General features: G+C 41.8%; 1 protein-coding gene across 1 annotated transcript in view; it reads left to right on the top strand.

The window, feature by feature from the left end:
• AP1S3 (adaptor related protein complex 1 subunit sigma 3) overlaps window positions 1–26,497 on the top strand; it is an 83,475-nt gene that overhangs the window by 35,404 nt on the left and 21,574 nt on the right. The window contains exons 2-3 of the mRNA XM_055290785.2: window positions 24,233–24,411; window positions 26,095–26,203. Of these exons, the coding sequence (XP_055146760.1) occupies window positions 24,233–24,411; window positions 26,095–26,203 (288 nt within the window). The remainder of the gene's footprint in view (window positions 1–24,232; window positions 24,412–26,094; window positions 26,204–26,497) is intronic.

Genomic DNA, 26,497 nt, shown 5'->3' with positions numbered 1-26,497 from the left:
AGGAAGAAAGCCCAGCAGACAGTGACTGTACCTTCTCCCCTCCTTCCTTACCATCCTCCCATCTCATTTCTCTTAGAAACAGGGATTTCCCTGCTAATACAAAGTCTGTTTAGTTATCTTAAAATCTCAAAGGAAGTAATGGCTCCTCCTCTCAATAATGTTTCAGACCCTCAGTAGAGATATCCAAACAATCTTTTCTAAGTTAAGTTCCTCATCGCTCTCTAGGAAGAGATAAGGGCCCATGTTTGATCGAGCTAAACTAGTTAGATGGCCTCAGATATCTTTTGCAAAATGTTGGCAGTTCAAAAACTTTGCTTAGAGCTTTTTCTACCTATTTTATTGTCACGTCTGTGATAAATGTAATACTAGTGATGCAGAATGACTCAGTACCAGCGTCATTATTGTCTTCAGTTGAATTTTCATTTCTTCTATCTTAATCTCTGTAAGCCTAGGCCTTTTGGCTTCTCTGCTTGTTTTTATGATGGTCACAGAAACCGTTAGTATTAGATGGGGCAGAGGAAGCTTTAAGTGTTATTCTCTCATGGGCCGGGTGCGGCGGCTCACGCCTGTAATCCCAGCACTTTGGGAGGCCGAGGCTGGCAGATCACTTGGGGTCAGGAGTTCGAGACCAGCCTGGCCAACATGGTAAAACCCATCTCTACTAAAAATACAAAAATTAGCCAGGCTTGGTGGTGGGTGCCTGTAATCCCAGCTACATGGGAGGCTGAGGCACGAGAATTGCTTGATCCCAGGAGGTGGAGATTGCAGTGCCACTGCACTCCAGCCTGGACGACAGAGTAAGGCTCTGTCTTAAAAAAAGAAAAAAGAGAGTTACCTTCTCATTATATGGATGGTTCAATATCATAGTGACTTTAAAAGTGGGCAAGGCCAGTCTAATTGGTGCCAGTGTATATCTCTTTGCTTTCTACTCAAGGAGGCAATGTTGCATTGCTGTTTAGAGAATGGGCTCTGGAATCAAAGCCCAGCTCTGAAACCTTCTAGCTCGTTGATCTGGAACAAGGTACTTAACTTTTTTAAGCCCTAGAGTCCTTATCAAGTGGGAATAATAATAGTATCTACTTCTCATGGTTATGAGGAAGATTAAATGAAGTACTGCGTGTAATGTGCTTCTTCCATGGTGTCTGATGCAGGCCCTACACATGTCAACCATTGACTATTATACATAGGTCTCTGGTATTAGCAAAAGACTTCTCTGGTTATAATTATTTGCATAACTGGAAAAAATGAACGGTAGGGGTTTTAGCTTTGGTGGATGAGAAAAAGTGTCAGATGCTAAGTGCAAATAACCTTGGGCTGGGAATGTGGAGATCATCTTGATTCTGCCTCAAACTGTACCACTGAAGGTACAATCACCAGGTCTCTGGGCCTTGATTTCTTCAGTTTTCTTTCTTCCCTATTCGTATACTTTTATTTCCCTTTCTTGTCTTATTGCATTAACTAGGACTAGTATGATATTGAAAAGCAGTAATGAGAGAGTTCATCCCTGCTTTGTTCCTGATCTGAAAGGGAAAGCTTCTAGTATATCACCATTAAGTATAATGTTAATTGTAGCTTTTTGTAAATATTCTTTATCAAGTTGGGGGCATTCCTCTCTATTCCTAGTTTGCTAAGAAGTTTTATAATGAATTGATGTTCAATTTTCTCAAATGCTTTTTCTGTATCTATTGATATAATCATGTGATTTTTCTTTTTTAGCCTGTTGGTGTGATATATTAATTGATTTTTTTTTTTAAAGACAGGGTCTTGCTATGTCACCAGACTGAAGTGCAGTGGCCTGATCATAGCTCACTGCAGCCTTGAATTCAGGCTTAAGTGATCCTCCCACCTCAGCCTCCTGAGTATCTAGTACTACAAGTGTGCGTCACCATGCCTGGCTATTTATTTATTTTCTGTAGGGATAGGTTCTCGATATGTTGCTCAGGCTGGTCTCAAACTCCTGACCTCAAGTGATCCTCTTGCCTCAGCCTCCTGAAGCTCTGGGATTACAGATATGAGCCATCATACTTGGACTACATTAATTGATTTTTTTCTTTTTTTAGACAGAATCTCACTCTGTTTCCCAGGCTGGAGTGCAGTGGTATGATCTCAGCTCACTGCAGCCTCCGCCTCCTGGGTTCAAGCAATTCATCTGTCTGAGCATCCCGAGTAGCTGTGATTAGAGGTGTGTGCCACCATGCCTGGCTAATTTTCATATTTATAGTAGAGATGGGGTTTCACCATATTGGTCAGGCTGGTCTCGAACTCCTGACCTCAAGTGATCTGCCCTCCTTGCCCCACTTCGGGAAGTGCTGGGATTACAGGTGTGAGCCACCACACCTGGCCATACATTAATTGATTTTTGAATGCTGATCCAGCTTTGCATCCTGGGATAAATCCCACTTGGTTGTAGTGTGTAATTTTATTTATATATTGTTGGATTCGAATTGTTAATATTTTGTTGAAGATTTTTTTCACTTATGTTCATGAGATTTCTTCAGTTTTAGGATGAGAAGTGTTGTACCAAATCGGCTTTATTGTCCTTTCTAATGCTAGAATTTTGTGAGTCTAGGAATGAGTTATTATTTCATTTTAAATACCTCACTGTGGTAGATACTAAATAAATATTTGCTAAGTTGAATGGAATCTGCTGACTTTATCTTTGGAATGTAGATGATCTTGTTTTATAATATTGAATTGTAACGAGATAGAAAACAACAGTGATGATTTTTGAGATTAAAAATAAAAGGCATAAAATTCAAAGCCAGAGATACATGGTGGATTACTTTGCTAAGCTGCCATAAGGAAGTACCATGAGCTGGGTGGCCTAAACAACTGACATTGATCATCTCGTAGTTCTGGAGGCTAGAAGCCCGGCAAGAATGGTTTCTTCTAGGAACTCTCAGAGAGAATGGGTTGCTTGCCTTTCTCCTGGCTTCCAGTGGTTTAAAGGCAGTCTTTGGTGCACCTTTGCTTCAGTTGCACTACCCCAATCTCTGCCTTCACCTTCACATGGTGGTGTGTGTGTGTGTGTGTGTGTCTAGGCCCAAATTTCCCTTTTTTATGAGTCCACCAGAGATAATGAACTAGGGGCCCACCCTACTCTACCATGACCTCATCTTAACTAGTTACATCTGCAATGTCTATTTCTTCTTTCTCTATCTTTTTTTTTTTTGAAATGGAGTTTCACTCTTGTTGCCCAGGCTGGAGTGCAGTGGCGCAACCTTGCTCCATGCAACCTCCGCCTCCTGGGTTCAAGTGATTCTCCTGTCTCAGCCTCCTGAGTACGTGAGATAACAGGTATCCGCCACCACACCCAGCTAATTTTTGTATTTTTAGTAGAGATGGGGCTGTACCATGTTGGCCAGGCTGGTCTCAAACTCCTGACCTCAGGTGATCTGCCCACCTTGGCCTCCCAAAGTGCTAGGATTATAGGCATGAGCCACTGCACCCAGCTGCAACATCTATGTCCAAATAAGGTTGAATTCTGAAATACTGGGGGGTTAGGACTGTAACATATGAATTTAGGGGACACAATTCAATTCATAGCAAGTGAATTATTCCATCCTTTCAGTGTAACTACCTGTCTATCCTTCCTTCCTTCTTTTCTTCCATTAAATTTTACTGTGCCATACAGGTGGATGGATAACAGACAGACAATTTTATGAGGAATTGACTTTATAGAGAGAATGTTCACATTTCATGTAAGTGGCTACTTAATAATTCGTAGCAGTTAACCTTTTATTCTGCAGGTTACTTGTAGCTGGCATGGACTTAATACATGCCAACAGTTTGTTTCTGTGTCATTCCATTTTTTCCTCTTATTGTTGTTCCTCTTATCCTGTTCTTCCTAGCTCTGTTCTGCTCTCTCAGATCCACTTAATTTGCCTTTGCTTGAACATTTCACAGTAGCTAGTTCTGCCACCAGATGGTGTACAAGGATTAGGAAAATAATTGAAATATGTTGGTCAATGTCTTTTCAACATTTTACTTCAGGAAAAAGGCTGACATGACAGGCCTACCTGAGATTCTGAGATTGGCAGCAGGCCAAAAATGACATTCTGAGATTGTGTAGATTTAAATGTTTTATATAAATTTTCCTCTCATTTATCATAGAAACCTGAGCTGGCAATCTTGAGGGGAAAAATACCTATGACATTTGATGTATATATGTAAATGAGAGGCTTTGACCTCAGAATAGATTTGACAGTAATATTAGGCTGAGATATGGAAGCAAGGTTCTTGGGTCAGAGGACCACTTCCTCAAATAGGTTAGTCTCAGAAGCCACAGAAAGGAGAAATCTCTTGAGCCAAGCAAAGCTGTAGAGTGTTAGTGCGATGAGGGACTCCAGGCATCATCTGATTCAGCAGCCTCAAATGAGGCCTGCAGCCAAACAGAGCTTGCAGACCACATCCACACACAGTGTGCTTTGTTTAGCTTGAACAAGGTTTTATTATTTTATTTTATTTATTTTTTTTGAGACGGAGTTTCACTCTTTGGCCCAGGCTGGAGTGAAGAGGTGCGATCTCGGCTCACTGCAACCCCTGCCCCCTGGGTTCAAGTGATTCTTCTGCCTCAGCCTCCCGGGTAGTTGAGATTGTAGGCACCTGCTTATAACCATGGCTGGCTAATTTTTGTATTTTTAGTAGAAATGGGATTTTGCCATGTTGCCCAGGCTGGTCTCAAACTCCTGACCTCAGGTGATCCACCTGCCTCAGCCTCCCAAAGTGCTGGGATTACAGGCGTGAGCTGTGTCCAGCCTGAACAAGGTTTTATTATGACTAATTGACAACGTTAAGACAACCCCAATATTTCACCTAATCATCCAGATTTCAGGCTTTTGGGAAAAAATTCTGAAGACTTAGCAATAGTGATTGACGTTTTTCTTGGCCACACTTGACTATGGCAGAGTTGTGGCTGCGGCTTTCGTTGGAGCATGTGATTCATAGTGGCTGCTCTCTCCTCCACCCCCTATTGTATGATGCTGATCTTTACCCTTGTTCAATATGTTACCTGCCTCTGCCCAGCCTGTGAAAGGCATTTGGATATGTGACTTGGCTCTCCTATTTCTTGGATGAAGACATGAGATCTGGAGAGAGATGAGGGAAGTTGGTTCAGGCCACACCTGCCTTCTGATCCCCACTAACTGGTGCTATGTCTGTGAGTAGAAACTGGTGGGAAAAGAGTGAAAGTGATTCACCTTAGAGGAGTGATGCAGTACAATTAAGGAATCAGCAGGGAAGTTGAAAACTCAAAATTCAAAATTCTGCTGCTGCCACTCAATTATAGAAAAAGACGTTAGAGAAGGCCAGGTGCCGTGGCTCATACCTGTAATCCCAGCACTTTGGGAGGCCGAGGTGGGTGGATCACCTGAGGTCAGGAGTTCAAGATCAGTCTGGTCAACGTGGTGAAGCCCAGTCTCTACTAAAACTACAAAAATTAGCCAGGCGCAGTGGTGGGCACCTGTAATCCCAGCTGCCTGGGAGGCTGAGGCGGGAGAATCGCTTGAACCTAGGACGTGGAGGATGCAATGAGCTGAGATTGCGCCACTGCACTCTAGCCTAGGTGACAAGAATGAAATTCCATCTCGAGAAAAAAAAAAGGATGCTAGAAGAATACACACCCATAAGTGAAAAAATGGGGAACCCTGAAGTAAACACCTTACAGGGAACTTGAATAAATACATGATCAGAAGACCATTGGTCAGTGGTCAAGAGAAAGAAAGGAACTCCAGATTACTCATCTCTAAGTATATCCCTGCTGTTTCTGGGATAAACTTATTATTTAAATAATAATAATGGAAAGGTGTTTGATGAGACCAGGCGATTAAGGAGACAAGGTAAGTAAGTCAGCTAGACAGCAAATAGTTTGTTGTTTCCCAAGAATGTCCTTCTGGGTACCTGTGAAATGGCTGTCAGAGGCTCTTTCCATTAGAACATGGAAACCGTTAGTGAAATAAATAAAGGGGTAGTAATGGGATGATTCTGAATGGGGAAGCAGAAATTGTTTTTGCCTGCCTTGATGAAGGTAAATGGGAGTATAAATGTGAGGGGCTGACCCCTGGATAATTTATTTTATATAAATTAATTTTTTTTTTGAGATGGAGTCTCTCTGTGTTGCCCAGGCTGGAGTGCAATGATGCGATCTTGGCTCACTGCATCCTCCACCTCCCGGGTTCAAGCGATTCTCCTGCCTCAGCCTCCCAAGTAGCTGGGATTACAGATGCCTGCCACTATGTCTGGCTAATTTTTGTATTTTTAGTAGAGAAGGGCTTTCGCCATGTTGGCCAGGCTGGTCTCGATCTCCTGACCTCAGGTGATCTGCCCACCTTGGCCACCCAAAGTGCTGGGATTACAGGCGTGAGCCACCGTGACCGGCCTGGGTAATTTATTAATGATTACAGACATTTACTGAATGCTCATTCTTTGCTGGACTCTACACTATAGAGGTTGACATATGTAACACCATTTTGTTCTCCCAGCATCACTGAGGTCCTTACCATTGTTTTTCCTATTTTGTTGATAAGGAGACTAGAAAGATCAGGTAACTTTTTCACATCGACTTAGCTCATAAATGACAGAGCCAGGATTTAAATACAAGCTCTCAAGCTACTAATTACCAAAGTTTTCCCACTTAACAACCAAGGTATTCCATTGCCTCCCGGCACCCTCTGCCTGGCCTAGTGATAAATGCCCAGCGGGCCCTGGACGAAATCCGGAACAGTGATTGAGTTACACCGTTTTGGACGGATGGCATGCAACAAGCTTGAAAAAGCTAACATTTAGATTTGTGGAATGTAACAAATTTGTTTCAAAGGGTCGCTAAATTAGAAGACTGGCAGATGTCAGTGAATCTTCATCCTAAGAACATGTGTAAAAAGTGTGTGGGAAACTTCCGTCTGGCAAATCTTATTTCTACCCAGAGCATGCTGGTAAGATCTATACTAAGGATGCATCACAAAAGGCTTCAGCAGATGGCCTTTTTAAATTTTTTAAATTTTTTTTTTTAATTTTTGAGACGGAGTTTCTCTCTTGTTGCCCAGGCTGGAGTGCATTGCTGCAATCTCGGTTCATCACAACCTCCACCTCCTGGGTTCAAACAATTCTCCTGCCTCAGCCTCCTGAGTAGCTGGGATTACAGGCATGTGCCACCATGCCTGGCTAATTTTTATTTTTAGTAGAGATGGGGTTTCTCCATATTGGTCAGCCTGGTCTTGAACTCCTGACCTCAGGTGATCCGCCCACCTTGGAAGTGTTGGGATTATGGGCCTGAGCCACTGCGCCCGGCCTGCAGATGGCCTTTTTAGGGAGCAGGCAACTTGGCTTTTGGAAGAGGGAACTGGATTTGGCTGGAGTCCTTTGAGAAGGTGAATATGCCATGCTGCTGAAGAAACAGTGAAGGTCCCTCCTTTCCACTTTCAGAAAGCCCCTCTGATGGGGGTTCAGACGCAAGGGAGAGGGGTTGAGAGGCAGTAGCCTTGGAAAGATAGTCTTGTGGCTTTCAGAGTGTGCTTAGAGGAAGGACATTAGGAGAACTGTTTTAAGGGCTCATCCCAACATTCAAAGGTAAACCATGAAGCCCTGGAGGAATGGGTGCTCAGAGGAGTGGTGTGTAACATTTTTATAATTGATCTAGCAGAAAGAAGAGGGCAGCTGGGTCTCTCGGTTTGCAGATGCTATTAGATGCTTCTGACCAGAGAACTGTTAAACCTGTCAAGATAAGCTGCCAGAAGATGTGGCAAATACAAGTGCTAGTTGAGTTTATTGTATCTGGAGAAAAGTAACTCAAGTTGTAAGTAGCTGATACCCAGTAAAACCCTGGGCTTTTTAAAGGAAGGCTTTCTCAAGAAAACCAAAGGAGGGGCTGACTACTGGATAATGTATTTTATTTTATATTTTATTTATTTTTGTTTTTTTGACACAGAGTCTCTCTGCATCACCCAGACTGGAGTGCAGTGGTGCAAGAGTGTTAGTGTCATAGGGGTTAGTTATAGGCGTTAGTGTTCTCTAACCCCTATAGAAAAGCCAAAGCAATTCTCCACCCAGAATATTAATAGAGGGCTAGTTGCTATTTCTCAAAATTTAACAGTTCCACCAATATGTGAGTCCCCATTCTGAGCAAGAAATGGAGTTAGACATGATTCAGGAAGAAAAATGCAAAGTGGTAAGGGCATTAAGAAACCTATGGTAGGAAAAAAAAACTGAAGAGGTGAAACCTCTTTAATCCAAAGGTGATACCTGAGGATCGTATGTAGTAACTTACTAAAACACAAAGGATAAACACAGAACCAGCAAAAACTATCAATCCTTTCTCTTTAAAAATTGTAGGCTGGGCACAGTGGCTCACGCCTGTAATACCAGCACTTTGGGAGGCCAAGGCGGGAGGATCACCTGAGGTCAGGAGTTCGAGATGAGCCTGGCCAACATGGTGAAACACCGTCTCAAAAAAAAAAAAAAAATGTATTAGGTGGTGGTGGGAAAAGGGGAGATGTTGGTCAAAGGGTACGAAGTTTTAGTTAGATTGAATAGGTTCTGGGGATTTAATATACATCTTGGTGACTATATTAATAATAATGTATTATATACTTGAGCATGCTGCACAGACCATCCCATCACCTAGGTATTAAGCCCAACATCCATTACTATTCTTCTGGATGCTCTCCCTCCTTAGCTATTCTTCCTGATGCTCTTCCTCCTCCCACCCTCCACTCCCCATTGTTCCCCCTCCATGTGTCCATGTATTCTCATCATTCAGCTCCCACTTCTAAGTGAGAACATGCAGTACTTGGTTTTTTGTTTCTGCATTCATTTGCTGAGCATAATGGCTTCCAGCTCCATCTGTGTCCCTGCAAATGACATAATCTTATTCCTTTTTATGGCTGCATAGTATTCCGTGTTGTGTATGTACCACATTTTCTTAGTCCAGTCTATCATTGATGGGCATTTAGGTTGATTCCATGTCTTTGCTATTGTGAATGGTGCTGCAATGAATGTACACAGACATATATCCTTATTATAGAATGATTTATATTCCTTTGGGTATATACCCAGTAATGGAGTTGCTCGGTCAAATGGTATTTCTGCCTGTAGGTCTTTGAGGGATTGCAACACTGTCTTCCACAATGTTTGAACTAATTTACACTCCCACCAACAGTGTAAAAGCATTCCTTTTTCTTCACAACCTCATCAGCATCTGTTGGTTTTTGACTTTTTAGTAATGGCCATTCTGACTAGTGTGAGATGGTATCTCATTGTGGTTTTGATTTGCTTTTCTCTAATGATTAGTTATGCTGAGCTTTTTTTTCCATGTTTGTTGGCTACATGTATGTCTTCTTTTGACAAGTGTCTGTTCATGTCCTTTGCCCACTTTTTAATGGTTTTTTTTTTTCTAAATTTGTTCAAGTTCCTTGTAGATGCTGGATATTAGACCTTTGTCAGATGACTAGATTGCAGAAATTTTCTCTCATTCTGTAGGATGTCTGTCTACTCTGATGACAGTTTCTTTTGCTGTGCAGAAACTTTAGTTTAAGTAGATCCCTTTTGTCAATTTTTGCTTTTGTTGCAATTGCTTTTGGCATTTTTGTCATGAAATCTGCTCATGACTATGTCCTGAATGGTATTGCCTAGCTTTTCTTCTGTGGTTTCTATAGTTTTGGTTTTACATTTAAGTATTTAATCCATCTTGAGTTGATTTTTTATATGGTATAAGGAAGGAGCCCAGTTTCAATCTTCTGCATATGGCTAGTCAGTTCTCCCAGCACCATTTATCAAATAGGGAATCCTTTTAATAAATGGTTATTTTTATTTATTTAATAAAATAAGCAAAAAAATTGCTTATTTTTGTCAGGTTTGTTGAAGATCAGATGGTTGTAGGTGTGCGGTCTTATTTCTGAGTTTTCTATTCTGTTCCATGGTCAACGTGTCTGTTCTTGTACCAGTACCATGCTGTTTTGGTTACTATAGCCTTGTAGCATAGTTTGAAGTAGTATAGTAGTCTCAAAGTAGTAGCCTTGTAGTATAGTTTGGGTAGCGTATGCCTCCAGCTTTGTTCTTTTTGCTTAGGATTGTCTTGGCTATTCAGGCTCTTTTCTGGTTCCATATGAATTTTAAAATAGTTTTTTCTAATTCTGTGAATAATGTCAGTGGTAGTTTAGTGGAATAGCATTGAATCTGTATATTGCTTTGTGCAATATGGTCGTTTTCAGATATTGATTCTTTCTGTCCATGAGAATGGAATGTTTTACCATTTGTTTGTGTCATCTCTGATTTGTTTGAGCAGTGGTTTTTGTTAGCTTATTCCTAGGTATTTTATTCCTTTTGTGGCAATTGTGAATGGGAATTGGTTCATGATTTGGCCCTTGGCTTGCCTGTTGTTGGTATATAAGAATGCTAGTGATTTTTGCACATTCATTTTGTATCCTGAGACTTTGCTGAAGTTGCTTATTAGCTTAAGATGCTTTTGGACTGAGATGATAAGATTTTCTAGATATAGGATCATGTTATCTGCAAACAAAGATAGTTTGACCTCCTCTCTTCCTATCTAAATACCTTTATTTCTTTCTCTTGCTTGATTGCCCTGGCCAGAACTTCCAATACTATGTGGAATAAGAGTAGTGGGAGAGGGCATCCTTATCTTGTGCTGGTTTTCAAGAGGAATGCTTCCAGCTTTTGCCCATTCAGTATGATATTGGCTGTGGTTTTGTCACAAATGGCTCTTATTATTTTGAGGTATGTTCCTTCAATATCTAGTTTATTGAGAGTTTTTAACATGAAGGGATGTTGAATTTTATCGAAGGGCTTTTCTGCATCTAATGAGATGATCATGTGGTTTTTGCCTTCATCTCTGTTTATGTGATGAATCACATTTATTGATCTGTGTATGTTGAACCAACCTTGCATCCTGGGGATGAAGCCAACTTGATCATGGTGGATAAGCTTTTTGATGTGCTGCTGGATTTGGTTTGCCAGTATTTTGTTAAGGATTTTTGCATTGATGTTCATCAAGGATATTGTCCTGATGTTTTTGTTTTTGTTGTTGTTGTTGTTGTTGTATCTCTGCCAGGTTTTGATATCAGGATGATGCTGGCCTCATGAATGAGTTAGGGAGAAGTCCCTCCTTTTCAATATTTTGGAATATTTTCAGTAGGAATGGTCCTAGCTCTTCTTTGTACCTCTGGTAGAATTCAGCTGTGACTCCATCTGATCCTGGGCTTTTCTTGGTAGGCTGTTTGTTACTGTCTCAACTTCACAACAAGTTATTCATTTATTGTTCTATTCAGGGATCCAATTTCTTTCTTGTTCAATCTTGGGAGGGTGTATGTGTCCAGGAATTTATCCATCTTTTCTAGCTTTTCTAGTTTATGTGTATACTAGAAAATCTAGAAAAGATGGATAAATATCTTTTCTAGATCCATATTTTCTAGATTTTCTAGTTTATGTGTATAGAGGTGCTTTTGTATTCTCTGATGGTTAGTTGTATTTCTGTGGGGTCGGTGATGATATCCCTCTTATCATTTCTGATTGTGATTATTTGAATCTTGAAAGTAGATCTTAAATGTCAGAACACACACACACAGATTTTTAACTATGTGAGGTGATGGATATGCTAATTAGCTTGATTGTGGTAATCACTTTATAACGTATATGTATAAAAATCACATTTTATACCATAAATATATACTATCTTTCAGGACATATATTAAAGTGTATTACTCCACCTACAGGCCAGTAGACTAATGACATCCTTATTCTATGAACCTGCACAGGTTGAAAAAAAACTACATTAGGTAAAATCAAATGATTGCTGGGTGCAGTGGCTCACGCCTGTAATCTCAGCACTTTGGGAGGCTGAGGCAGGTGAATCACTTGAGGTCAGAAGTTTGAGACCAGCCTGGCTAACATGGCAAAACCCCATCTCTGCTAAAAATACAAAAAAATTAGCCAGGCATGGTGGCAGGTGCCTGTAATCCCAGCTACTCAGGAGGCTGAGGTAGGAGAATTGCTTGAACCTGGGAAGCAGAGGTTAAAGTGAGCTGAGATCATGCCACTGCACTCCAGCCTGGGCGACAGAGCAAGACTCTGTCTCAAAAAAAAAAAAAAAAAAAAAAAAAAGACTGGAGGCAATTTCTTTTTTTTGTATTTTTAGTCTTTGCATGTGTCAAAATGTCATGTCCCTTGATAATTTGGCTGGATGTAGACATCTTGTCTTTCATCATCTAGTATTGCAGGTTCTGGTTTCTGATCCATTGCATGTAAACTGTCTTCCTGGAATCTCAGGCTACTCTCTTTGTCATGGTTGTTCTGAAGTTTCGTATTGATGTACTTCTAAAATTCATTGTGCTGCACACTTGATGAGCTTTTTAAAATCTGAAGTCTCATCTCCTTAGTTCTTGAAAAAGTTTTGAATTCTTTCTTTGATATTTTCTTCCTCTCCATTATCTCTGCTTCATCTTTCTTGATATCATTACATCTTCTTGTTTGATTGCATTTGATTGCTTTTTTTTTTTTAAGATAGAGTCTTGTACTATCACCCAGGCTGGAGTGGAGTGGCATGATCTTGGCTCACTGCAACCTCTGCCTCCTGGGCTTAAGCGATCCTCCTACCTCAGCCTCCTGAGTAGCTGGGACCATAGGCATGTGCCACCATGCCTGGCTTTTTTTTTTTTTTTTTGGGACAGGTTTTTGTCATGTTGACCCAGGCTGGCCTTGAACTCCTGGTCTCAAGTGATCCATCCACCTTGGCCTCCCAAAGTGCCAGGATTGTAGGCATGAGTCACCACAGCCAGCATCCCCCTATAGTTTTATATTTTCCATTAATTTCCCATCTATTAAAAATTATTTTTCAAGGATGGAATCTCACTGTATTTTCCAGGCTGGCCTTGAACTCCTGGGCTCAAGTGATCCTCCTGCTTCAGCCTCTGGAGTAGCTGGGACTACAAGCATTTCACTGTGCTCAGCTTACATCTGTTTTTTTTGGGGGGGTCCAGTTTATTGGAGATTCCTTTGACTTTATTTTGGTTATCATAGTTTTTAACTTTTAAGAACTTTTTCTTATCTCTTTTTTAAAAAGGAAACTCTGTATTTGTTTCATTGACATAAGAACTTCATCTTTCAACCATCTCTGAGTATAGTGTGTGTGTGTATAGCAATTTGTTCAGCTCTGTGATTTGTTACTGTATCCGGTGGTTGGTTTTTTTTCTATTTGTTCTTTTCTGTCTCTTTCTTGTCACAGGCTATTTTCAAATGCCTGGGACTCTTTTCCTCTACTCATATTTAGAAGCAGGGTGCTTAAATGCTGACAGGCAGTTCTGAGGGCATAGACAGGTTGACTGGAGGCTTCACTGTTAGTACCTAAAGGTCTTTTCCCTGTCATTTAGTGTCTTCAGGGAAGAATCATTCAGTCTCCTGAATTAAGAGATGGGTTTTTCTGTACAACAAAGCTAGAGATGGCTTTTCAGGCTCTGAATTAGGTTTAGGATCCAGGAGGGTTGCAGGCTTCTGTAACTATCTCTCTCTTTTTTTTTTTTTTTGAGATAGAGTCTTGCTCTGTCGCCCAGGCTGCAGTGCAGTGGCGCAATCTTGGCTCACTGCAACCTCTGCCTCCCAGGTTCAAGCAATTCTCCTGCCTCAGCTTCCCAAGTAGCTGGGATTACAGGCATGCACCACCACGCCCAGCTAATTTTTGTATTTTTAGTAGAGTCAGGGTGTCACCATGTTGGCCAGACTGGTCTTGAATTCCTGACCTCAGGTGATCTGCCCGCCTCGATCTCCCAAAGTGCTGGGATTACAGGTGTGAGCCACTGCACCCGGCCAAATATCTGTTCTTAAGGGTGAAGATGATGTAAGTCCTCTGAGTGGTGGTGTAAGCCTTAAGTATATAAGAACTGTGGCAGTCCAGCCTGGCGCAGTGGCTCATGCCTGTAATCCCAGCACTTTGGGAGGCCCAGGTGGGTGTATTACTTGAGGTCAGGAGTTCGAGACCAGCCTGGCCAACATGGTGAAACCCTGTCTCTATTAAAAATACAAAAATGAGCCAGGCATGTCTATAATCCCAGCTACTCAGGAGGCTGAGGCACAGCATGAGGGTCACTTGAACCTGGGCGAGCCAAGATCATACCACTGTGCTCCAGCCTGGGCGACAGAGTGAGACTCCATCCCGAAAAAAAGAACTATAGCATTTACATTGGAGCTTCTCAGATTAGGTAATACCCTGCTTTGTGTGAACAGTGTCAGCAGCCCCTGCTTGGGAGGTTACTGACTCTGGGGGCTGGAGCAAGCTGTTCTAAGAGGTTCTCCAACTGCATGGAGTTCCTAAATTTCTGTACCCTTGGATAAAGCAATTGGAACCTTATTGTATGGTGTAGTTTGTGTTTGTGTGTGTTGCATATGCATGTGCGTTTTCACTTAGCTGTAGTCTCTAGAAATCTGCATGTGGCACAGGTCAGTTTACTCAATAGGGAGACTTTCAGCCGTTCTCCCTGCTTTTAGAACTCTGCCTTATCCCTTGTCTTCTAGGGACGTGGTGCCCCCAAGTGTTGCTCTCAGGTGTTCTCTGGGGAGCCATTCTCTTTGGAATTCACCCTTTCAGTGACAACTTCCCCTATTTTGCTAAATCTTTCTTCTCATTTCTGTCTCTGTCTTCCAAAGTTTGGTTGAAGCTTTCTGTCAACCTTCTTAGCTCAGAAACACCTTTCTCTCTTAAATGAAGACATATGGCTTTGCACACTCTGAAGGGTTAAGACCTAGGAGCGTTGCAGATGTCTACAAATATTTCTTCTTGTATTCATCCGTTCTTGCATTGCTGTAAAGAAATACCCGAGACTGGGTAATTTATAAAGAAAACAGGTTTAATTGGCCCACGGTTCTGAAGGCTGTACAGAAAGCATAGTGGCTTCTGCTTCTGGGGAGGCCTCAGGAAACTTACAATCATGGTTGAAGGTGAAGGGGAAGCAGCACCTCACATGGCTGGAGCAGCAAGAAAAGAGAGGGGGGATTTGCCACACACTTTTAAACAACCAGATCTCACAATAACTCACTCAGTGACTCTCATGAGAACAACATCAAGGAGATAGTGCTAACCCATTCATGAGAACTCCAGACCCTCATGATCCAGTCACCTCCCACTAGGCCCCATCTCCAAAACTGGGGATTACAATTCGACATGAGTTTAGTGGGGACACAGATCCAAACCATATCACTTCTTTTTTTTTTTTTTTTTTTTTTTTTTGACAGGGTCTCACTTTGCCACCCAGGCTGGAGGGCAGTGGCATGATCTCAGCTCACTGCAGCCTCCACCTCCTGGGTTCAAGTGATCCTCCTGCCTTAGTCCCCCAAGTAGTTGGGACTACAAGTGTGCACCACCATGCCTGGCTAATTTTTGTATCTTTTGTAGAGATTATGGGGTTTCACCATGTTGCCCAGGCTGGTTTTGAACTCTTGAGCTCAAGCAATCTGCTCACCTTGGCCTCCCAAAGTGCTAGGATTACAGGTGTGAGCCACCACGGCTGGCCTTCTTCTTCTTTTTTTTTTTTTTTTAATTTAATAACCTTTTTTGTAGAGACACACGGTCTCACTATGTTGCCCAGTCTAGTCTTGAATTCCTGGCCTCAAGCAATCTTCCTGTCTCAGCTTCCCAAAGTGCGGGGGTTACATGCAGGAGTCACCATCCCTGGATTGTTTTATTATGTTGATTACCATCTGCTAAGTTTGTTTTATAACCCACTGGATCACACCTGTTGTAAAAACAATGCTCTAGTTAATGTGAATGAAACCTAAACTGTAGGTTTGCACTTTCTTGCCCTTTCACTTTCTTCAGTTTATTGCCAGAATGAAATGACATTGCTTTGAAATTAGAGAAAAATAGTTATTAGGGCTCCTCCATCTTAACAAGGCAACAATGTTCATTTTTTAATGATCCTTACCTATGATTGTTTTCGCTATGCATATGTAATTGTCATCTTAGTTGTGTAGCTAGGAGATACTTTGGTTACACAGTTCGTACATTTCTTAAGACTTAATTTTTTTAGAGCAGTGTTAAGTTCACAACAAAATTGAGTGGAAGGTATGAGATATCTCATATATCTCTTGCCCCAACACATGTGGAGTCTCTCCCATTATCAACGTCACCTAACAGAGTGGTACACCTGCTGCAACTGATGAGCCTACACTGACTCCTCTCTGTAATTAATTTATTTTTTGTTTTGTAATTTCAACTATATTTTAGATTCAGGGAGTACAAGTGTGAGTTTGTTACATGTACAGTTCATTGTTAGTGTTGGACATTCTATCAGTTTGGACAAATTTATAATGACGCGGATCCACCATTATAGTATTATACTATTTGCACTCCCCTAAAATCCTCTGTCCTCCACCTATTCATCCCTCCCCAACACACTGCCACAGCCACTGGCAGCCACACAGCCTGCAGTTCTTTTTGCCATTACTTCAGGGTCACCTGAGTAGTGTGCCATCTCTTTGAGCTAAAGTGTTATTTATTGAAAGGACTTTGGCATTTACTTAGTATTAGAACTTCAGATAGAATGTTGACTGATTTTTATTGAACTCACTGATATTCTTTTTATTAAGCATTTTTTTCTAATTATAGAATCATACATACGAATTTTGGAAAATCCAGACAAGTACAAAGGAGAAAATAACATTTATAATTCCACTGTTGTAAGATAACCACTACAACAATTTAGTGTATTTCTTTCATGTAATCTTTTTTTGCAAGAATAGTTTTACATTTTTGCTATACTACACACACAATATAATCTTTTTATTTTTATTTTTTTTTTTGAGATGGAGTTTCGGTCTTATTGCCCAGGCTGGAGTGCAATGGTGTGATCTTGGCTCACTGCAGCCTCCACCTCCCGGGTTCAAGCAATTCTCCTGTCTCAGCCTCCCGAGTGGCTGGGATTACAGACGTCTGCCACCACGCCCAGCTAATTTTTTGTATTTTTAGTAGAGATGGAGTTTCGCCATGTTGGCCAGGCTGGTCTTGAACTCCTGACCTCAGGTGATCTGCCCACCTCGGCCTCCCAAAGTGCTGGCATTACAGGCGTGAGCCACTGCACCTGGCCATCTTTTTTAAACAACATTGTATCATAAGCATTCTTACTTCGTTGAAATTATTTAATGAATATCATTTAAACTCTATTATTGGATATTTAGGCATTGTTAGTTTTATTGTTTTTGTATGCTAATATAAAGAACTGTAGTAAACATCTAATGCCTCAATATTTGTCTGCATTTTAGGGCACATTCTTAAGAAATATTTTATCTATTTTTAAATTATTATTATTATTTTTTGGTAGAGATACAGTCTCCCTATGTTGCCCAAGCTGGTCTTGAACTCCTGGGCTCAAGTGATCTTCCCACCTCAGCCTCACAAAGTGTTGCGATTACAAGCCTGAGCCACCGCACCTGGTCAAAGACAGATTTTAAAAGCAGAATTACTGAAACCAAAGATATGGGCACTTGTAGGACTCTTGACACTTACTACTGAGTCACTTTTCAGGAGAGTTGGAGGTCTGGGGGGTGGTTGTTTTTTAAAGATGAGAGAGACTTGGGTTATTCAGCATTTGCAGGCGAGGAGCCCCAGAAGAGGGGGCACAGCCTGGCAGTGTGGGAGTGACGATGCTGTGCTCTCAAAGAGGTAGGCCAGGGTTGAAAGCCAGGACGTGAGAAGCGTTGTTGCTCTCTGATGCAGGAAGAAAATACATCGTGTTGGGGAATAGGTGTGACAAGTCTGTGCACACAGGTATGCAGGTGTGGGAGGAGCCAAGGGAGTCCTCAGCACGGCTTTTATCCTCTCCTCAGAGTCAGGGAGTGAGGATGGAGACTGGGAGTATGGGGGCATGGTGGTGATATGAAATGACCCACGCGGGGGATCAAAGGGAAAGATGCTTGGAAATCCTTTGCATTGAGAGGTACGTGGAGGGTCTCCAAGTGCTACTGGAGATTCAGCTGAGCTTGGTCATCAGACCTTAACGGTGGCACCAATTTGCAAAGCCCTCTTTGATTTTTCTCAGGGGTGCCTGGAGACCTTCATCTAAAAGCAAAGATGAGAGTGGATGGGCTGATCGGGTTTGGGAATTTGCAGAGTGGCTGTAGAGGTGGGAAAAAGGGCTGAGGAAGTAAGGATCACAGCAGTGGCGTTAAGTGATGTGTCATCATCTGGGCCACCGGAGGAGGGCCTGTCAGGTTGATTGAACCTGTGTTAGAGCATAGATTGCTGTAAATAAGGTGGTAATAGCCCCTAAACATACTGTAACAGGCTTCACAACCGTGGGCCAATCACAGCCTGAGTATTTGTCTGAGCAGCTTAGTTCCTGAGATACGAGCTAGTCCCGAAAGGCTGGTGTTTGGAATGTGACAATGCTGGGGACAGGTAAGGGTCCTGGATGTCTCTCTTCTTGGAAGCTGGCTGTGGGTCCTTTTCATGGATCCAGGTCAAGAGCAGGAAGATGTGAACCAAAGCTGCTACTGGAAGCCTTCAGGGTTCCTCTTCACCTAGAAGGAAGATGCTGACACTGGCCAGGGCGCAGACTCAGCAGACTGGTGCTGCTCGGCTTTGTGCTGCCCTCAGAGGACTAACAGTGTCCCCAGAACATGCTTCAGAAAGAGATTAGAAAACGCCCAGAGAAGTTTGTGTTCTGAGTCTAAATAAGAATTTGGGACTGTGCCCAATTAGATCAAGGATTGCTCTAGTAGGCACTCTGAGGACAAAGAAAGCTGGAATCACCTGATGTCTTTGGGTTTGAAGGATAATCTGTTAACAAGTGAGACCTCTCAAAATGGCGGCTGACAGAAGTTGCCCCTTTGGAGGTGGGGAAGGAGGTCTTGGTGGAACCAGGTGCCCACCTGGTGCCAAGCATTTGGGCCAAGTGTACGAAGTCACCACGCCTCACTGGATGTTACAGCTGTTGCCGAAGTTGGTGTCTCTTGGGAGAGTCCCTCCATTGTTCCTTTTGTCCCAACAATATTATTGAAAGGGAATGCTAGAGTGTTGTTTTCTGAAGTCAGATGAACTTGTTTATGACATCAACTTGCATTTAAGTTGGCTCTTGGCAAATATTGAAAAAGTCTTCCCATGCCTTTTTTTTCTACTCTCAAGCGAATACTAATCAAAAATGGTATTTTTTTAATTAACCTGTTGAAGAGTATTATTCAAATGTGCCCTGAATGACTAAACTGATAAATTGGATAAAATTAATTGCTGGAGGTGATGAACTCTTGTGAATCATTACAATTCATTCTGCCAGTTTGTTCCAGCTACCTCATTAAATCTGGAGAGGTGACAGACATGACAATACAAGCCCAGTTCTCAAGCAGAGCAGAACGTGAGGGGGCTAAATCTTCCAACACTGCCTCATGCAATGCAATTATTGGATAAGCTTGAATCTATTTGTTGCTGTTTTTGAGTTTGGAATGCATATTTGCATTTCATATGGGCTTAATGGATGTATTCTTTTCCTGATCATCTTTTCTCGTTGAATTTGTTGTTAGAATGAAACATTGCTCTTTGTTTGTTGTTCTGCATTGTTGATTCTTGTTTAAGAAGGCACGCACCTGATCCTGAGATAAGTTTGCCCTACAGACCAACTAGAAAAGCATCCACTATTAATCCCAGCAATAGTTACGCCTCTCAATAGAACTTCCAACGTTGATCTAGGTGCCCTCGATTAAAAGTAACGTTTAGTCTATGGAGAATTCCCAGAGGATGCTCAACAATGATGATTATGAGATCTGAAAATGGAACCAATAAAGAGAAGACGTAAAACCGGGTTTATTTTGTCTGGAAGGAAAAGGCTAAAAGAAGACTTAAAGGCGGCCAGTCACAGTGGCTCACACCTGTAATCCTAGCACTTTTGGGAGGCTGAGGTGGGCCAATCACGTGAGGTCAGGAGTTCAAGACCAGCCTGGCCAACATAGTGAAACCCCGTCTCTACTAAAAATACAAAAATTAGCCGGGTGTGGTGATGGACACCGGTAATCCCAGCTACTCTGGGGGGCTGAGGCAGGAGAATCACTTGAGCCTAGGAAGCGGAGGTTGCAGTGAGCCAAGATCATGCCACTACCCTTCAGCCTGGGTGGCAGAGTGAGACTCTGTCTCAAAAAAAAAAAAAAAAAAGACTTAAAAGCTGTCTCCAAATCAGTGAAGTTAGTTATTCTTCCAAAGATACTTGATACATTCTCTTTTTATATAATCTATGGATAAAATCAGGGAAAACTGGTTTAAATTATAACAAGAGATTTAGGTTAGATGGAGGAAGAAAAATTTCTAGCAGGAAATGCGAGAGAACACCAGGCAAATGTGTGGACTTCATTTTCCCAGTAAAAATGGAACCGTTCACTCAGCATTGGATTGAATAATCTTACGCACCGTGATGATGCAATGCTGAGCCTTATTCTTTGTGATCCTATAACCATTCTATTTTATGCTCGTAGAGTGTCAGTCACTTTTATGATCTCTTCTTGGAAGCAAAAATACCCTTCTCAATACAGTTCTCAGAAGGTAGTGTTTGATTATTGAATTTGATTATTATTGTTATTTAGTATTATTTTAAATAGATATAGGGTCTTGCTGTGTTTCCCAGGCTACTCTCAAACTCCTGGGCTCAAGCAATCCTCCTTCCTCAGCCTTCCAAAGTGCCAGGATTACAGGCGTGAGCCACCACACCTGGCCAGGATTATTGAATTGTTTATACCTGTGTTATAGTGAAACAGATACTAAAAAAAAAAAAAAGTTATGTTAAAATTCCAGACTGAAGGTGATTTTTTTTAAAGCTGCTGATGAGGAGGGTTCTTAAATTGGTTTCTCATCACCTGTGATGTCTTCGGCCTCGTATCATTATTATAACGGATGTTTCTTTTATAAGAAGATTACCTATTCACTATTCACAATAGAAAGTGAATAGAAAGACATGGAATCAACCTCCACGCCCATCAATGGTGGAATGGATAAAGAAAACATGGTAATATACATATATACCATGGAATACTACACAGCATAAAAAAGAACAAAATATGTCCTCTGCAGCAACATGGATGCAGCTGGAGGCCGTTATCCTAAGGAAATTAACACAGGAACAGAAAATAAAATATTGCATGTTCTCACAAGAGGGGGCTAAACACTAGATACTTATGAACATACAGATGGCAGCAATACACACTGGGGACTACTAGAAGGGGAAGAAAGGGAGTGGGGCAAGGGCTGAGGAACTAACTTAAGTACTATACTCAGTGCCTGATTGACAGGTTCAGTTGTACCCGAAACCTCAGCATCATGCAATATACCCATGTAACAAAAGCACACATATACTCCCTGCATCTAACACAGAAATTGAAATTATTAAAAAAGTAATTTGTAGTTACCAGAAAAACAAAAAAGATGAACTATTAAGAACCTCAAGCTGGGCATGGTGGTTCATGCCTGTAATCACAACACTCTGTGAGATGGAGGTGGGAGGATCGCTTGAGCCTAGGAGTTCGAGACCAGTCTGGGCAACATAGGGAGACCTTGTTTCTACAACAAAATTTAAAAAGTGTTAGCTGGGCATGGTGGCACACACCTGTAGTCCCAGAACTTTGGGAGGCCAAGGCGGTGGGAATCACTTGAGCCTGGGAGGTTGAGGCTGCAGTGAGCTATGATCATGCCACTGCCCTCCAAAAGAAGACCTCATATTCTGTAGGCTTGAGTTTGAGACCAGTCTGGGTAACATAGGGAGACCTCGTCTCTACGAAAACAGACACACACACACACACACACACACACACACGCACTATGTATATATATATATATATATATATATATAAGCCAGGCATGGAGGTGCACACCTGTGGTTCCAGCTACTGGGGAGGCTGAGGTGGGAAGATCGCCTGAGTCTGGGAGGTTGAAGCTGCAGTGAGCCACTGCCCTCCAATTTGAAGACCTCAGATTCTGTAGGCTGGGGCCAGGGGGTGGTGGTGGGGCAGCCGGGGGAGGTGGTTAGGGGAAGATCTGAGTGAAAAGCATGGTTTCATTTGACCCCCAGATATCGCCACCTAGTGGGTTGTAATGATTTATGTCGTGGCATTTAGGCCTCAGCCTTTTCAATAGAGTTGAATCTTTTGGTTTTTTTTTTTGAGACGGAGTTTCACTCTTGTTGCCCAGGCTGGAGTGCAATGGTGTGATCTTGGCTCACTGCAACCTCTGCCTCCTGGATTCAAGCGATTCTCCTGCCTCAGCCTCCCGAGTAGCTGGGACTACAAGCATGTGCCACCACACCTGGCTAATTTTGTATTTTTAGTAGAGACGGGGTTTCTCCATATTGGTCAGGCTGGTCTTGAACTTCTGACCTCAGGTGATCTACCCCCCTCGGCCTCCCAAAGTGCTGGGATTACAGGCATGAGCCACTGCACCTGGCCTAAAGTTGAATCTTTTATCTGTAAAACGTTTTCTTAGAATCTAATAATTTTTTGTTCCCAGTATATATAATTTCCTTTATGACACAACTGAAACAATGCACTTTATTTTTTAAGAACAAAACAAAACTGTTAACAAAATAAATTATGATTCTAAACCTGATCTTCTGATACTGTGGACTGAGAAAACTTAATTCTCATAAAATAAATATTAGGCCATCTGACAATTCCCAAAAATTAAATATACCATACCTTCAAGGTTTTTAAAAATTTCTTTTTAAAAAAAATTCTGACAGAGCCTTAAAAATTTAGAGATGGGGTCTCACTATGTTGCCCAGGCTTGTCTCAAACCCTTGGGCTCAAGTGATTATCCCGCCTTGGCCTCCCAAAGTGCTGGGATTACAGGTGTGAGCCACCAAGTACTGTACCTTCCAAGGTTTTGAAGTAAATTTCCAGATGTTCTAATGTCTTCTGCTTATTTAAACCTTTTAAAATTCATTACCATCATTTCAAATACACATTTCAGAACTTATTTGAAAATAAAATCAGGTTGTTTCCTAGTGTAGCCAATATACTGTCTAAATTGTTAAGAGTCTATGGTGATGCCAAAGACACTTGTAACTTGAGATGGTTGATTCTAAAGCTCTCAGCCAGGTAACATGCAAAATGGAGAAAAGAGCTTACATTTAAGACTGGATGTCATGGCTTATGCCGGCAATCCCAGCATTTTGGGAGGCTTTGAGGTAGGCGGATCACCTGAGACCAGGAGTTCTAGACCAGCCTGTCCAACATGGTGAAACCCTGTCTTTACTAAAAACACAAAAAAATTAGCTGAGCATGGTGGCGTGCATGTGTAATCTCAGCTACTTGGAAGGCTGAGGCATGAAAATCGTTTAGACCTGGGAGGGGGAGGTTGCAGTGAGCCGAGATCATGCCACTGCACTCCAGCCTCGGTGAGAAAGCAAGACTCTGTCTCCAAAAACAAAAACAAAAACAAGCTTACGTTTAAGACAGCTTCTTACTTTCTCTTTCCCCTTGCTTCAGCCTCACTTCCTTTCCTTCTCCCCTTTATTTCTATATTATCATTATGTTTCTATAGTTAAATATGGTGCCGGAATAAAACTTTTAAAGTAAAGCCTTCTGTTGTTCTTAACACTTTTTTTTTTGTCTTGTAAAGGAAGAAATTAATGTTTTAAAAACAGAAGTACTACTACTTTCTTGATGTATTTTTCCCTATGTGTGTTTATAACACTTAAAAAGAATTAAAATAAAGCCAGGTGTGGTGGCTCATGCCTGTAATCCCAGCACTTTAGGAGGCTGAGGTGGGGCGATTACCTGAGGTCAGGAGTTCGAGACCAGCCTGGCCAACATGGTGAAACCCCATCTCTACTAAAAATATAAGAATTAGCCGGGCATGGAAGTGGGCACCTGTAATTCCAGCTACTTGGGAGGCTGTTGCAGGAGAATCGCTTGAACCCAGGAGGTGGAGGTTGCAGTGAGCTGAGACCGCACCACTGTACTCCAGCCTGGGCAGCAGAGCGAGACTCCTCAAAAAAAAAAAAAAAAAAAAAAGAAACAATTAAAATAAAAAACTTACTTTTCTCCTATAATAAAACTAAGCTATGTTTGTGATATACACATTTCTTTTTTCTCTGATGGGTTAAATATAATTTGTCAGATGAGATAGTTTTCATGCTGGTAAGTATTTTTTCATCTGTTCAGAATTATCCTTCTATGTAAATCCATCATTGAATTTCAGTGTCTTTGCAGAACGGCAGAATGACTTGGTTGATCGGGTTCTATTTTTTGTGTCCTTTGTTTGTTCTAGATACATTTCATATTGCTCTTCAGTCGACAAGGGAAATTACGGCTACAGAAATGGTACATCACTCTCCCTGACAAAGAGAGGAAAAAGATCACCCGGGAAGTTGTTCAGATTATTCTCTCCCGTGGTCACAGGACAAGCAGTTTTGTTGACTGGAAGGAGCTAAAACTTGTTTATAAAAGGTGTGAGTAACTTTTTGAGAGCTCAATTTCTCAGTCTTGCTTTGGTTTGTTCTAATCCTGAACATTTTAGATTGCTGTACCAATTCCATCATTTACTGAAATCTTTGAAGGCTGGGGCTCAGATATTTGTACCAATAGACTAACTAGAAAAGAACTCTCATTTTATTGAAAGAAATTCTAGGTGCCAGGATGGATTCTAGGTAAATAAACTACACCTTGATAGTGCACGCATGCATTCAAGAAAAGTGGTATGAACACCTGTTGCATTCCTGGCATTGTTCTTTTCTAATTTGTTGGAGGCAGAATCTTGCTCTGTCACCCAGGCTGGAGCGCAATGGCGTGATCTTGGCTCACTGCAACTTCCACCTCCTGGGTTCAAGAGATTCTCTTGCCCTCAGCCTCCTGAGTAGCTGGGATTGCAGGCATCTACCACTATGCCTGACTAATTTTTATATTTTAAGAGAGATGGGGTTTCACCATGTTGGCCAGGCTGGTCTCAAACTCCTGTGCTCAGGTGATCCACCTGCCTCGGCTCCCAAAGTGCTGGGATTACAGGGGTGAGCCATCACGTCTGGCCATTCCTGGCATTGTTCTAATGGCTGTGATACATCATTGAACAAGACAGATGACATTCCTGCTCTCATGTAGTATACATATTTATTAAGTAACCAAATACAATATTTCCACTTAGTAACAAGTGCTTTGGAAAAAATGGAGGTTAGTATGACAGAGAGATGGGGATGTGTTCAGTGGGGCAGCTCTTATTATGCCTGTTACTTGAATTTGTAGTGAGTACATTGAGGACACGAAGAGTTTAAGTAGTCAGTTCTCAGTCACAGTAATTGAGTGTTAATTGGTAGAGCCAGGATTCAAATCTAGACCTTTTTGGCTTTAAAGCCTGTATATTGTTTTTACCATACCTGCTTGCCATGGCAAGACCATACTAGAAAGGGCCCTCAATTTATAGATGAGATAACTAAGCCTGAGAGGTAACATAATTTTGCCCTTGGAGACCCAGGTAATCGATGCCTAAGCCAGGAACAGAACACAGCTGACTTGACCCTGCATCCAACACCCTACTGCAACTTCCGGAAGGAGTTATGCTCCTTAGATATGCTCTTGCAAAGGGTGTTTATAAAGCTCATTGGGAAAAACGGAGGTAACGTTCACAGATTGATATTCAATGGAGTAAATTACCAGCAAGTGCCTGCAAAGCTCCTTCTGCTGGGCCCAAGGTTGGAGTTTGACAAATTGAGGAGGGAGGCTCACACAGAATGACTGAAGCCCATTATGAAGTGGGAGAGTGGGGAGCGTGGGCTCCTGACAGCAGTGGTCAGGGCTTTCTATTTTACAAAAAACAATTGACAAGCTGGAGAGGGGTGTGAACACACCCTGATCACCAGGGGCAAAAGGATACTGTTCTCCTGATAATAGCTCTTCAAGGTAAAATTTTGTTGAGAGCCTTTCATGCGTAATTAATGGAAGTAATCCAACCCCCACAGAATTTTCATATATTCTGATTTATATTTCAGGAGGCTATTGGGGGTGATGAATAATGATTTCATTCTTGGGTGAGGAGAGGCTCGGCGAGGGAGGAGGTGACTTTGCATATTCACGGGAAAAACTGTTTCCAGGTTGCTTAATGTATTGTCATATTTTGCTTTTGTTATTTTTCATTTCAAGGTATGCTAGTTTATATTTTTGCTGTGCAATAGAAAATCAGGACAATGAGCTCTTGACGCTAGAGATTGTGCATCGTTACGTGGAGCTGCTGGACAAATATTTTGGAAATGTAAGTGTTGTCCTTGTCGGTTAGGATTAGCTACAGTCCCCATCTCAGCTCTTACTTCAGTTCTATCTCTAGTCACATCCCTTCTCTCTGTCACATCTAAAATATGAATTGAACTTGAACCGATGATCACCTTAGTCCCCCTAAGATTAGAATACAAGACTTTTCTCCCAACCTGTAATTCTTAGTAAATGAAAGACCCCAAGCTTTCCTTTTTTCTTTTTCAATAGAGACAGGGTCCCGCTATGTTGCCCAGGTTGGTCTTGAACTCTTGGCCTCAAGCAATTTTCCCACCTC

The sequence above is a fragment of the Symphalangus syndactylus genome, chromosome 8, assembly GCF_028878055.3.
Source record: "Symphalangus syndactylus isolate Jambi chromosome 8, NHGRI_mSymSyn1-v2.1_pri, whole genome shotgun sequence".
Taxonomy (NCBI): domain Eukaryota; kingdom Metazoa; phylum Chordata; class Mammalia; order Primates; family Hylobatidae; genus Symphalangus; species Symphalangus syndactylus.
The sequence above is the reverse complement of the archived record's forward strand: the minus strand, read 5'-3'. Positions and strand labels throughout refer to the sequence as shown.